Source organism: Pimephales promelas, chromosome 20 (assembly GCF_988280905.1).
Source record: "Pimephales promelas chromosome 20, fPimPro1.hap1.1, whole genome shotgun sequence".
NCBI classification, from domain to species: Eukaryota; Metazoa; Chordata; class Actinopteri; order Cypriniformes; family Leuciscidae; genus Pimephales; species Pimephales promelas.
Genome location: NC_142788.1, coordinates 11,657,636 through 11,672,406, shown reverse-complemented (window position 1 = coordinate 11,672,406; position 14,771 = coordinate 11,657,636). Strand labels below are relative to the sequence as shown.

Here is a 14,771-nt window from a genome sequence, read left to right as displayed (position 1 = left end):
TCATTGTCAAGCAGACTTTTGCGTTTTTACCCTTTATACGGGAACGCGGCGGGCGGTGGATTTCACTTTTTCGCGTTTTTAAGCCCCAAAAACGCCATCGCCGTGTAAACCAAAGGCACATCTGATAAAATGTTTTTACGCTTTCAGCCGCGAGTGTTCTCGTGTAAACAGAGTCTTAGTTTGTAATCGTAATCTCCCTTTGTTTCCCGCCAGTCATCAGTTTCCATGGACACTCATTAATCATCACACCTGTTAGTCGTCGTCTCATTATCACTGTTTTAAGTTATTTGTGCTCATGCTGGACACTGGCCGGTACATCAACTTTGCGCAAGAGATCTTCTTTTCCCAGCGCTGCCCTGGCATGAGGAGTCCTGAGCTTCACCTCGGCCTGCCAGCCAATCAGCTCCGCCCTGGCTGCTTTCCCCAAAGGCTCCACCTGGGACCATTGTCCCTTTGGCTCCACCGGGCTCCCTCGTCCCACTGGCTCAAGCCTGGTCCTTCTGAGCTGTCAGCTGTGCTCCATCCCTCCACCCGTACGGCTCCGTTGGGCTCCTCTATCCCTCAGTCCTCACTCACACCGCCGTCGCCTCAGTCCTTCGGCCCCTTGGTTCCACCTCGGCCATTTAAGTACATCAACATCAACTTGTTTGTGCTCACTTCAGTTGTTCGGTATTGTCGCGTCTTACATGCTGTCACGATACCTGTTCTTCATCTGTGGATAACTTGAGCTTGTTTTATATTAAATACTTTTCTTTTGGAACCTTTTGAATCTTCATCTTTATCATCTCCATCTTAACTTTGCAACTTTATGTCTAATGCCAAATGATTGTTCAATAAAATGTGAGACAAGTCAAACCCCATGGACATGAATAGATGCATCAAGTATCAATATCTAAACCGAATTATTGTAACCTCCATGCTCTTATTTTGTTTTTAATTTATTTTAAGGCAAAAACAAACATTTTATAAAGTTAATCAGTTTGAAACCGACGGGTTTATATATATATATTATATGTGTGTTAAAATATTTATTTATTTATTCGTTCATGCCGATCCACAACACACCACTCCATTTCCATGAACGAAAAAAAGTATATTAAGTATATTAATGTATATTGATATATTTAAACGTTTTTTATTTAAAATGATATAGATTTTTTATTATGTTATGAAACATACATTATATAATACAATATACATGTGCTATGTTTATTATATATGTTGTAAAAATAAGACATTTTGTCAAAATTTCAGCCTCTATTAAGTCACTTCCCCTGGTCACACTACACAACCTCTGTGAAGCAGTGATGCACATACAGTACAGTGACCACTCAAACAACCCCACATAAATACATAATGACAGAAACAATACACTGGCATCTGTATGAATATGGATGCTCTGATTGATTAAGCGGAGTCTTACCTGTCGTTTGATGAAGCTGGAGGTGGTGTCAGACGAGGTGCTGCCATCTGAGCGTTTAAAACGACCCTTGCGCTTTGGCAACTTTCGTGGTAGCTACATGGAGACAACCACATCAACACAAACAGTCACCTGGTGCCCTGTCTGCACTTCATAAAGCAGGTGTTGTTTTATCTTGTCTCACTCATCTGATATGGATTAGTTTTACGATCTATTAAAAAAATTAACTTTTTAAATAGATCGTAAAACTAATTCATAAAAAGTGGATTCTTTTTGAAAAGTCTAAGTAAGTGTAAGCTGCATAGCTGTCATTGGAGGGACAGGAATCTCTCAGATTACACTAAAAAAATTTACATTTCTGTTCTTAACTAGTCTGACCAACTGGCAGTTACAGTAGTTAAGACACAGTCTTAAAGGGATAGTTCATCCAAAAATGAAAATTCTGTCAGTATTTACTCATCCTCATGTTGTTCCAACCCCGTAAGACCTTCGTTCATCTACGGAACAGGAATTAAGATATTTTTGATGAAATCTGAGAGCTGGATCACTCCTCCATACTAGTCCATAGGCTTCTTGAGGGATTGAAACTTGCCAGCCTCGAAAAGTTATTGAAGACATCGTTAAAATAGTCCAAGTGACTACAGAGGCTCAATCTTAAGTTTATCAAGCGACGAGAATACTTTTGGTGTGAAAAAACATAAATAACAACTTTATTTCAAATATTTAATTTCCTTCTCTTTGGGCCTCTAGTCAGTTAAACGTCACACGTAGGCTCACTATTGGTCGATGCTGGTCATGTGTGTGATGCGTGTGACGTACAACAGATCGCCCAGAGAGAAGGAAATTAATAGTTGAAATAAAGTTGTTATTTTTGTTTGTTTGTTTTTTCGCACAAAAAGTGTTCTCGTCGCTTGATAAAGTTAAGATTGAGCCACTGTAGTCACTTGGACTATTTTAACGATGTCTTTAATAACTTTTCGAGGCCGGCAAGTTTCAATCCCTCAAGAAGCCTATGGACTAGTATGCAGGAGTGATCCAGCTCTCAGATTTCATCAAAAATATCTTAATTCATGTTCTGAAGATGAACGAATGTCTTACGGGGTTAGAACAACATGGGAGAGTAAAAACTGACAGAATTTTCATTTTGGGGTGAACTATCCCTTTAACATAGTGGCTATATTTAGGCAACTGGCCCGCAAGACTACTCTACTCCACCGATACATTATCTTTCTTGTTCTTGTTTTATTTTTTTAGTATTAGACAATATTTCTGTTTGTAAATCCAACCCGGTCACACTAGAAAACGTAGCTACAAGGTGGCGATTTTATATGAATTCATACACTGTGAAAACATGATTTTTAGAAGAAAAAAGTAAGCATGGAGATCCACTCTTAAACATAGGTTACTGGGTGTACATATTGCACACAAATGTACAAACAAGGTTGTACGAATTCAGACTAATTAGCCACCAGTTTGCTAAAACTTTGCAAAATTGCCTTAAAATTGTATAGGAAAATCCAGGTTAAGATGGCCCTGATAGCACACGTACATCACTGAGACATCTATTTGATGTGCGTGTAAATCTGGAAGACGTATTTTTTAGTGATTGCTCATCTGCAATACATGCCAAATAGATGTTTAGAAGATGTCTTTAAGATGTAATGATTTAGAATGTATGTTAAACTGACATCTTAAAGATGTCTATCAGATGTTAGTAAACAGCAGATGCTATCCAGATGAAGTGATCTTTAACAGACATCTTGCAGATGTAAGTGTGCTATCTGGGGGTAGGTGTTTTGGAAAATGGTCAAAGATAAACATTAATTGATGCAATTTGGTTAGCTGACTGAACAGACACATTTTCACCAAAATTTGCTTGACGCCAGAATGACCAGTATTGTTTCTGGTTCAAGATGGTATACTTTTGTTTGGAATAACAATCAACTTATGTCAACCATAATGTTCAAAAACACAGCTACTAGCTTGGTGTTTGAAACGGGACTAGGACAGGTGACCAGACTTAAGTTGGCTACAGGTGAGACCCGACCCGACCCATGACCTGACTAGTAAGGGTTATTCACTTTAACGCCGTTTGTACCAATCCGTAGAAACTGAAAGAGAAAAGTGTTTGAAGTGTAAACACAATATCTACAGATTCCTGGCCTTAAGGACGAGGCCTTGGTTGCGGAGTGAAATCTCAGGGCGGAGGAAAAACAGGGGAGTTTCGCGGATGGCGGAGGAGCATTTAACATCTTATCAACATCTCGCCTCCGCTCATTAAAAACAACTTCGCGTGTCTAATTAAAAGCGCGATAAAGGCTATATTACACGGGTAGGTTGTGTAGCTGTATCGCTCTGCAGATATATGAAGGCTTCAATGCACGACAGCTCAACAACAAGTAGCCAAAAATTAACCATTTACGAGAACAGATAGAAATCGCCCCCAAAAGTCTTACCTGGAAATAGTGCGACTGAGAAGCGCTTTCTACACCAGACAGAGGGTCTGCGGAAGATTTGGACATCTTTACTTGCACCATCTATTTGAGAGCGCAGCCAGGGAGGCGGGTGCATGCATGCATTGGTGCTTACTGGAAGAAACGGCGATACGAAATACATATGCCTGCCGAGGAAGAGAGAGAGTGAACAGTGACGCCTCTATTTGAGCGCTATTCGCAGAGATCCTAAGATATATTATCATAAACTAAGACAGCAATACAGGTGTACAAATGCAATGTGTTTGTTTCTTGTGCATGCGCCTTTTGTAATGATGTCTCTGTCTCGCGCGCTGCCGTGTGTGTGCTGCGTTCTCTCCTGGTTCTCTCTCTCCCTCCCTCTCCCACTCTTTCCCCAGAGCGCGCTATATTTGCCACTTGTTCAGTACATATGCATTACCGATTGTTTCCAGCAATACACATTTCCCACCCAAAACTCATTAGACAAAACAAAAGAGTAAACAAAAGAACGTCAGTGGCATTGGAATACTGTTTAATATTCTAAACTTTGAGATTTCTCAAATAAGTAGATCCACTGCAGTGGTTTTACAACAACTTGTCAGGTATTTAAAGCTAATGAAAGCGATGTTTTAAAGTGAACATTTTTTTTAGATTTTTTTTTTTCATAATGCATGAAATGTACACTTAAAGTAGGCATAAGTATTCGGAGAAATTAGAATTTGACCATTCGCATGGTAAGGGCAGCCCTAAAAAATAATATTAATAATAGGCCTAATGCTAATGTGGTACTGTATTTAAGTTGCATCTTTATAAATAAATACGTATACTGTATAGCCTAGTTAATTTAAAGCTCATGCAACGCAATTCAGACAGAGTAAGAGTGCAGGGATTTTAGTCGAATTTAAGTTAGTGATTTTCTAATGAAAGGGTTAGAAATCCTAAAAAAAAAAGAAAATGAAACTGCATCCTGTGTAGTAGACAGACCCTCTCTATTACACCAATCGTGTAATTCCCCGAACCTTCCTCCCAAAACACCTCTTGCAGCATTGAGAATGAGATTTGAAACCTACAGAAAAGGGAAACATTTAAATATTATCAATATTGCCAGTAATTCTCTGTGAAGAAGGAAACTATGCCATCTGCTGGCACTTTGGGCCATAGGCTAGAGCGGGGCACAACGTAACGCAGGGCTGGTGGTAACACACTTGTTCCTACTTCCACACATCAACACTATATAGAGAAAAAAAATGCGACAAAATTTAGAAATCTTTGTAAAATATCACTGAACAATTATTTAACCATAGCAAAAGTACATTTCTTACTTGTTAATTTTCCATCTATATTTTTTGTGTTTATTTCAAATTAGACAAATCTGAAATTATTTTAATCTCCAATATTTTATTTAAAAGGTGATATAGTTATTTGCTTCATTCATTTCATAGCCTAGATATTACAAATCAGGTAAGAGTAAAACTAAACCCACTTTGTGACAAATTTTGAATTTGTGGTGTATTTCATCATTTATAAAGGCTTATGAAAGTTTTGAAATTTATATAAATCTTTTTTAACAGACATTTTACACATTTTAAAAAAAGAACAAGAATAGTCATGAGAAGGAGAAAAGAAAGAGTAGTGGTGGAGAGAGTTGAGGTGTAATGAGAGGGAGGTGAATATTGGAACAGGTAAAAAAAGATGAAGAGAGAGGAGGAGAGAGTTTAAGAAAAGAAGAGATGGGTAAAGTAGTGGAAAGAATAAGAGGAAAAAATAGTTAGAAGACATGAACAAAAAGGAAGGAGTATGCAAGAGGAGTGAAGAGACATAGAAGGTATATAGACTTTCAAATGAAATGAGAGTCTCACTAATTGTGACATGTGACACACTATGGCCTCTTCTTGAGAGAAACTAGGAAAGGTATCCAAAATTCTACTATAGTTAACATTTGATGTTGAGACAGGCTTAGTGAGAAAAGTTCTGTAAATATCAAAACCTTTTTCAGAAATGGATGTCTAGTTTGTTTTCAATGGATTTAGATGCCATTATTAAACAATACCACCAACCACAGTGGAAGAGGCCTGTGGAGATGTTGAGCCAGAAGAACCATGGATGCATGATAAGAATATATTCTGAGATGTAGATTAAAGTCTCATGGCCAGATGTAAATTACAGACGGGATCAATACGGTTCAGTGATTGCAGCACTGTACAACAATAAACATTTGCTGCAGGATTTTTTTATAAACATGACCTATATAAAAAAAAAACTCCTCATTAACTTTTTGCATTTGCAATTGTGTAAGCTGAATATGTTATAGAATCAATAAAGAACACATCTCTAGTTTTGATGATAGCATTTACTTTTGATAAATGCTTTACCAGTATTAAAGGCTCAAGAGGGACTTTTATTTTGAAACCTAGTGCCGCTATCTGCTCTGTCATAGGGGATTATCACGCTTCCGGGTTTCATGGGCGGGATTTGTCAACTTTGTGCATGTCCACTTCCAACGCAGTTCAACAATGGCTGAGACGAAGGCTATTTATGTCACTGCTCTGTTCCACTTTGTAAATCTAACCAACAACGCCAACCCCACGTAAGTTTTCATGGATTCCCGACTGAATTGAGTATAAGGAAGAAGTGGATTAAAACTTTAAAATAAAACAAGGTAGCATTTGCAGCAGGCACTTTAGTGAATCAGACTAATTTACCAGGGATGACGTATAAATAAACTTAGTGTAGTCTGTCATCAGTTCGCCAGTGAGATAATTCAACGGAAGTGGCAGTGCACTTCCGATCACTGAATCCGGAAGTACTACATATCAGCGTGATAATCCCCTACTGCGATCTGTTCAAGCCGCCAGCTGAAAGGATATTATAGTTTGTTCATGGTGACTGCGGCAAATATAACATCAAGGTGTTAGTCATTTAATCTCTGTGACATACATGCATGCTCAGACATGTGCTGTGTGACTGTTCTGTTATTTAGATCGTTAATGTTATTTAATGTCTGATTATTCATTTTTTATGAAGTTGCGGTTCAATGTTACTGATTCCTAATTATGTGCCGTTAAACTGTATTCGAAGAGTCAGAGTTGTGTGGATACATTTGCAGTAACTTTATTAACAGAATGCACACAGAGAGAAATCGGTATGAGTCGATACCAGGCTGGGGTCAGGGCAGGCAGCAGACAATCACTCGTAGATCAGTGGGGTAGACAAGGATCAGAAGAACCAGGAAAGACAATGGAACGTAGAATGCTCAGTGGAGTATGCCGAGGCTGATACAAGACTTCACAGGGAGCCATGAGAGCAAGCCGTACTTAAATAGTGGAGAAGTGGCTGCACCTGTGGAGGTGATTAGGGATGAGACTCAGACTGAGAGGAGGACAGATGGGAAATGTAGTTCAGTATTCGGGAGACTGTGATCTTTGATAACTAGGCAGAGGCGTTGAAGAGTGAAGAGTGATCTATGACACTTTGAACATACAAATATGAATTATCATCATACATTAACATTATACATAATACGTTCTAAGCCACCATAAGAATAACTGTTTCAAAGGAACACTTAAAATTAATGTGACAATGTCACAAGTTTATTCATGGTGATTGCTGCAGATTTAAGCATTTCCCATTCGCATCATATTTGGAATTACGGTCTTCCATACTGTATTTAATCTCTGTGACATATGCGTGCATGCCCAGAGACATGGCCTGTAGCGATTGTGTTCTTGCTTGGATTTTTTTAAGTACCTTGTTTCTGTTTATATAAACTATAGACCATTTTGCAAGATGTAAACAACACTGGTCCAGAAGCACTTCCTGTTTCAGTTTTTTAACATTACATAAAAGCTGGGATAAAATACAACCAACAGAACATGTAAAACTGAATCAAATCAACATTTAAGATGTTTTCTTTACATGTGAAATAAAGAAAACAGTTACAAACTGAAACAGGAAGTGTTTCTGGACCAGTGTTGTTTACATCTAGCAAAATGGTCTATATGTTTACATAGAAATGTCACTGATGTGAATTAGAGATACCTTGCTACTAACAGTGAATGCTAATTTTGTTTATATATATAATTTATTCATTATCATTATTGTACTTATTATTTTTCATACTATGTACATATTTGAACATACATCTGTGGCCCATCCCTCTGTCTCCAATGCCCAGACTTAAGCTGATTACCTGTCTCCTCATTATTTGTGCTCTGATCGGCACCCATGAGGGGTTACTTGTCCATTACCTAATCAGAACCTAACAGTCTAAAAGCCTCTCCAAAATAAAAACTGGTGCTTTATTGTGCAGTTGTCAGGATTATGCTTCAGTTTGTTAAGTTTCATTATGTTTTGGTTTAGTGTTCCCTGTTCCCGTTTTGACAGTGTCTCCTTGTCATTAGCGTTTTCATAACAGATTTGAGCAAAACTATTGCGATATTTTCTAAATGTCGATAAAAAGTTTGCGAAATGACAGCGTTTCCACCATCTACACCAAGGTGGCCATGTAAATGCGTGAAAACTGTTTACATTGGAGTTTTGCAAAATATTCCTTTTTCGAATTGCCTGAAAAAGCACCTCATGAGACTGGCTTTCTTCATCTGGCTTTCTTAGGACATCACCAGCCCTACTCCAGACCCAGAGCTCAGCCAGCCGCCTTGCATGAGCTTATGCCAGAGCCCAGAATAGACACGGAGCTCAAGCCTGTGTGATGTCCTTCGGCCTTGGCAAGGGGATCCCTGGCTCTGCCTCCAGCCTTCCTTGACCAGTCGGCTCAACCTTGACTCGGCTACATCTGGGGCTGTAGTCCTTATGGCTCCACCGGGCTCGCTCGTTCCTGTAGCTCCGCCTTTGTCAGACGGCTCCACCTCTGTTGTCAGTCCCACCTGCTCCGTCGTATAGTATAGTATAGTATAGTATAGTATAGTATAGTATAGTATAGTAAGCAGTCCATGTGAACAGAAAGAAGTAGAAAAAACATGAACATTTCCTGGGTGAAAAACATGTAAACATTTCGATCACACATTGACAAAAACACTTTTTTATTTTGGTGGCATTTGCCAATTTGCTGACACGATAACTAGGTTTTGAAGCATTACTAAATGCTTTTAATGAGTTACAACATTTTGCAGACTTGCAATAGAGTTATGATCTTCCAGCAAACTGTTGTGACAATTGAGCTTGCAGTTTATAGGGAATGTTTAGACTGTTTCAAAAAATATGCCAAAGCGATTAAAAAAATGTAATTGGGCAATCCTTTGTGACTTCACTGTATCTATAATTATATCTATTATTATTACAATCACCTATCACTGTAAAATAATTGTCACATTGTGTTTAGTTTAGTTTTGTGATCTTGTTTCCCCCGTCTTTTGTGATTTTGGTATAGTCCTGTTAGTGTTTCCCAGTCTGTTTAATTAGCAATTCCATTCACCTGTGTTCTGTAAATTATCCCATTAGTCCCAGTTCATTTAAGCCCTTTGTTTTCCCTTTTGTTTGTTGGTCGTCGACTCGACTCGTCGTCGACGTATGGTTGTGTTTGTTTCCGTCGTGGACTGGTTTCCCTTTGGTTTTGAAAGTTAAGTTTGTAAATCAATCAACAGTTCCTTCTGTCCTCGTTTTCGGCAACCTACGCAAACCTGACAACAATAATACATTTAGCTCATGAGCATTGTCTTCTGGCATCTTTTGCTACTTTTATATGGCCAAACTAGATTCATGAGTCAACGAGTACTGTCAACATGGAAGTATTATGAAGGGAAACGTATAATTACAACATGAATGTGGCTCAGTGGGAGAAGTGTGTGATACAGAAGTAGCTACATCAAATCTTAGAGGAATGGTTTTTCATTACAAACACACAAACATAAACTGATGTGACATCTATGACAGCAGATCCAAACACCTTTATAAATTACAATCCCAAAACATACCCCACCATGGACAGGAAAACTACTCAAAACTGTGTAAAATGCACCAGATTCTTCAAACCTTTATCCCTAATAACTTAACTAATAAACATAATTATAATATGCTTCATATAATAAATCGTTTTGATTTTATTTGATATAGCCTATCAACAACATCTGTTCGTTGGTGGGATTTTTCTCACACGTTAAATTGTCTTTATGGGTCATTGACTTATTCATTCAACTGATTTGTTAAAAATAAAAACACAAGATTCACTCAGGAATTAAACACTGCTGTTTGCTGCTGTGAAACGGCTTCTCCAAGAAGAAGAAAAAAATCATAGGGAGGGACTTGGTTTTTTCCACATGGAATTGATTGGATGGTTGAATAGTTGTAGTTTGCTATTGGTGGATCTCATGTGAGTGACAGGTTGGAGGGAGGTGAAGTTTTTTTGATTAAAGATTTACTGTAAGAGGGCAGATAATAATAAAAAAAAACATTATATGCACAGACAAATACTTTAAACATAATAAACACGGCAAAACTATGTGTGTTTTGTACATTTTGATTTTATGGTGATCTTAATTCTGCTTGACCACATTAAGAACGGTTTTCATTGTCAGAACAGTAATAGACTGGCCATATTGTAACTAAATATAAGTTAAAAATATCACACTTGCTAGTCACATGCTATTTATTAGGAACAACAGCACTTCCTCCTCCTCTCCTTTTCAGGTTTATAGGTTATTTCAACTTCCTATTTTTTTTTACAAACAGAATAAATTCGTTTTTTAATATATAAAGAAAGATATGGCTGAAATAATTATAGTATCTGGTGATTGTTGTAACTTGTGATTCAACGTGTCTTGTGTTGTGTGCATGTCCAACGGCTCTTCTTCCCTGTTTACACCGTCACGCCGAAGCAATCAGGCTGTCAATCACGTGGATGTAAACTCCTTTGGCAGCCACTAATCTTCGGACACTAAAATCATGCGGCCGGTGAGCTGATGTGACAAGTGATGCACTGGCAGCTGGACCCTGATTTCACTATGAAACAGCAGGGTGCTGTCTCTAATTACAGGTGATAAAGATCTGTTTTTGTGTTTTTTGTTTGTTTTAACTGATTTGCAATGGTTTCTATTGCACTTAAATAGAAACGCCCTCAATTGGCACAACTGTTATGTAAAATGTTGTATGCAGGTTATGTTATAAGACAAGTGCTAATGTATTTTAAAAGCCATGTGTGTGTATGTGTTTTTTTGGGTGAGGCTTTTGTGGATAATATAATGAGAATATGGAGCTCACATTTTAACCAATTTTATTTAGAGCCCCAAACTGAGCAAAAATAGGCAATTTGGTGCAGTTTCATGTATATATATATATAACCAATGTCAAAGCTCATAAACATGACATGACGTATGTCTTGAATATGAAGTCGGGTTTATGCATGTTTTTGACAACTGTGATTAAGTGTCTTTCGCTCAATAATGACATTTTTAATGCAAATATGACATTGTTTAAGATGTCTTTGTCATGACAACTTCACATTAAATGAAGTTAAACTGTCATGTGGTTGGCTTTGATATTGGCTGTCATGAGGCCATTATAACTGTGTCATGAATATTTCTTGTGACCTCAACTACAGTTGTAATGTTATAATATTTTAAAGTTATAATGGCTTCATAACAGCCAATGTCAAAACCAACCACCTGACAGTTTAATGTAATGTTAACCCATAAAGCTAGGTGCTTTCTTAAGTTTGATAATGAATCTGCTATGTCATGTTTAGGACAGGTTGTGTTGTCTTAGTTATGTCAAGTTATCATGACAAAGACACTGACAGGTTATGATGTATTGGTTTATGTCAATGTCATATTTGCATTACAAATGTCATAACCGAGCGAATGACACTTAATGACAGTTGTCACAAACATGCATAAAACTTCCATATTCATAACATATGTCTATCATGATTATGAAGGTGTAATGTCAGTCTTATGCACAATCCTTCAAGTTAAGTGTTACCAAGTCTTTTTACTTGCAAAGAAAGTATAAGTATGGAAGGCATTTAGGCTATCATATATGATAGAGGTAATTAATGCACTTTTATATTACTATTATGTTAAAGTTAACACACAAGTTGCCCTCTGAGGTTGAATCAAACAAACAAACCGCCAGTGCTGGTTCAAATAGCAAAGAAAATAGCCCTACCTTAAGGCAACGAGGAACCTATGAAGGGCAACGATCTGGCAGTCTATCCAAACCTATTTGTCAGCTGAGCATTAGCCAAATAGTCTTATATTTACTCTCCCCTTTTCATACCATCACTATATAGAACAACAAACAGTGTACAGCGGCACTGAATTACAATTATGTAAACACAAAAGACAGAAATCATTCCAAGTTTTTGTTTAAATGAAAAGCAGGCTGCTTGTATTCGTGTCCAAATGTGTGTTTAGATGTTTAAATCATCATAATTTAATGCTCGCGAGACATATATCCTCCTGCACTTCCAGCGGTGGGTGTGCTGTGTTTAAATGAAACAGGTTTGTCTTCACTTGGTAGTCTTTAGTATACTCATAGCTGCATTTGTCTTGGGCTTGGCTTGTTCTCTGTCTATTCAAATGTGCATGGAATAATTTACTCAAACATTTACTCAATAACCATTCATAGTTTCATATTTGGCTCTCTTTTTTGCATAACTGTTCAGTACAGTTGAATTTAGATTCATTGCCCAGTATTGTTTTGCAGTGCATCATAAAAGCATTTCATTTGGGAAGTCGTATAACTTGAGTTATAAGAGGGTTTACCTCAAATGTGTTTTTATGAGACGTATTGCATAATTCAGTATGGCACATATGAGTTTGAGTCACTGCAACAATCTGACCTGCATGTTGATGATGTCGACAACATGATGATATGACATTTCTTTTGACAGTCATAACTCAGAGGAATCATTTACCCTACCTTTCAATCATTTGCTCACCAAGGCTTTAAATGAGGAGTTCACTTTTAAAAAAAACTTTTGCTGATAATTTACTCACCCCCATGTCATCCAAGATGTCCATGTCTTTCTTTCTTCAGTCGAAAAGAAATTAAGGTTTTTGATGAAAACATTCCAGGATTTTTCTCCATATAATGGACTTTACTGGTAACCAAACGGTTCAAGGTCCAAAAGACAGTTTCAGTACAAACTGCGAATTGTTCGAAGGGCTTTAAACGATTCCAGACGATGAATAAGGGTCTTATCTAGCGAAACGATCGCTCATTAAAAAAAAATAAATAAAAAAATAACAAAGTTTAAGTTTTATAAGCTCAAATGCTCGCCTTGCTCTGTTCGATAAAAACTCGTTTTATCAAAATGAATCAAAATAAATCTTTTTTCGTGTCATTTGGTTCATTCAACGAACGAAATGAACGAATTCACTTGATTACATTTTTGTTCATTTTGATAAACGATTTCGAACAGGAGAGTCACAAATGCGAGTATGAATGTAAAAGTCTTTACTGCACCTTTAATAATTTAAATGCATCCTTTGCTGAATATAATTATTAATTTTCTTTTAATTCTGACCCCAAACTTTTTAATTTGCTTTAATAAAATTGTGGGCCTATGGAGAAAATGTACAATTTGAACAGAACATGATATATTTTGACAGGGTTGAGGGCAAGTTACGTAATCAGATTACTTTTTTCAGGTAATAAGGCAATGCATTATTTTTAAAAATTACACTGTAAAAAAATATGTTCATGATTTGTAATCACAACATTTTTTCTTTTGTCAAATCAACTTAGATAATTTATGTAGTTCAGATAACATAATAGTTTGAGTTTCTGATGATTAATTCAATCTCCTTCATTGTATTAACTCAATTTTTCATGTCAATGAACTTAAGGCAACCAGGTTACTTATTTTTTTAAGTTAAACCAACAATATTTTTTTTTCCAGTTTTTTTTTACGGCAATTATTTTCTGCCCACTCCGGCATGTTGAAAAAGTAATAGATTTTGGATTTTTACATCATCATCTTAAGTCTAAAAACAAAATGTCTCCTTTATTTAATACACTACTGATATACAAAGGACCTGTGGAAGGGCCCTTCATGACTGGATTCAGATGCTCATTTTTTTTTTTTTTTTTTTTTTTTTTGGAACGCTCTGAAAAAGCCATTTGGAAATTGCCAGTGATGTTTAACTAAATACATTTTTGCTTATTAGTATGACTCAATTGGATTACTGTAAGTCAGCAGTAAACACATTGGTCAATAAAATGAGATTTCATACATAAAGTAGGCTATATTTGTGTAATTTAACACATTTGATTGCAGGTTTGTGTAATATTTCGAGTTCACATTTCACTATTTTTATTAATTTTGCCAAATACGGAATCTGTTTTCGTGCAAGTGAGATGAGTGAATGCTCACATTAGTTTAGATATACAATAATAACCATCATGTTTCATCATCTGCACTTCTGATATTTTGTGGTAGAATTCTGTCCATCTCCATCATCTTCAGTCCTGTGGCAAAAAGTGACATTTGTGAAAAAAATGTGATATATATGTCTAAACTTTAATAGAGTATCTTTTTAGAAAATATTGTAGGCTATGTAATAGATGTCATGGTCTGAGGACTTCACCCAAAAATTAAAAATCTGTCATCACATACTCACTCCATGTTGTTCCAAACCTGTATAACTTTTTTTATTCAGTAGAAAATCAAAGAAGATATTTTGAAAGTTGGGAACCAAATAACATTGGAGAACATCAGCTTCCATATGCAAAAACACTTCTCAAATATCTGTCTCATTTACTGTAATATTTGGTTTTAAATAGGCCTATGTTGCTCGAAATGAGAGCTTGTGGCATGTGGCTTTCAAATGTCAACGTTTTGATATTTTGTTATGCAATATAAGGGCAGTGGGTTAACTGGATAGATAGATAGATAGATAGATAGATAGATAGATAGATAGATAGATAGATAGATAGATAGA

General features: G+C 36.7%; 1 protein-coding gene across 4 annotated transcripts in view; it reads right to left on the bottom strand.

The window, feature by feature from the left end:
• Positions 1 to 4,248, bottom strand: part of cacnb3a (calcium voltage-gated channel auxiliary subunit beta 3a) — a 45,223-nt gene extending 40,975 nt beyond the window's left edge. For all 4 annotated transcript variants that reach the window (XM_039684434.2, XM_039684435.2, XM_039684437.2 and 1 more), the window contains exons 1-2: positions 3,877 to 4,248; positions 1,424 to 1,516 (exon numbers count right to left, since the gene is read on the bottom strand). In XM_039684434.2, the coding sequence (XP_039540368.2) occupies positions 1,424 to 1,516; positions 3,877 to 3,957 (174 nt within the window). In that variant the 5' untranslated portion in view covers positions 3,958 to 4,248. The remainder of the gene's footprint in view (positions 1 to 1,423; positions 1,517 to 3,876) is intronic.
• Between the last annotated feature and the right edge of the window lie 10,523 nt (positions 4,249 to 14,771).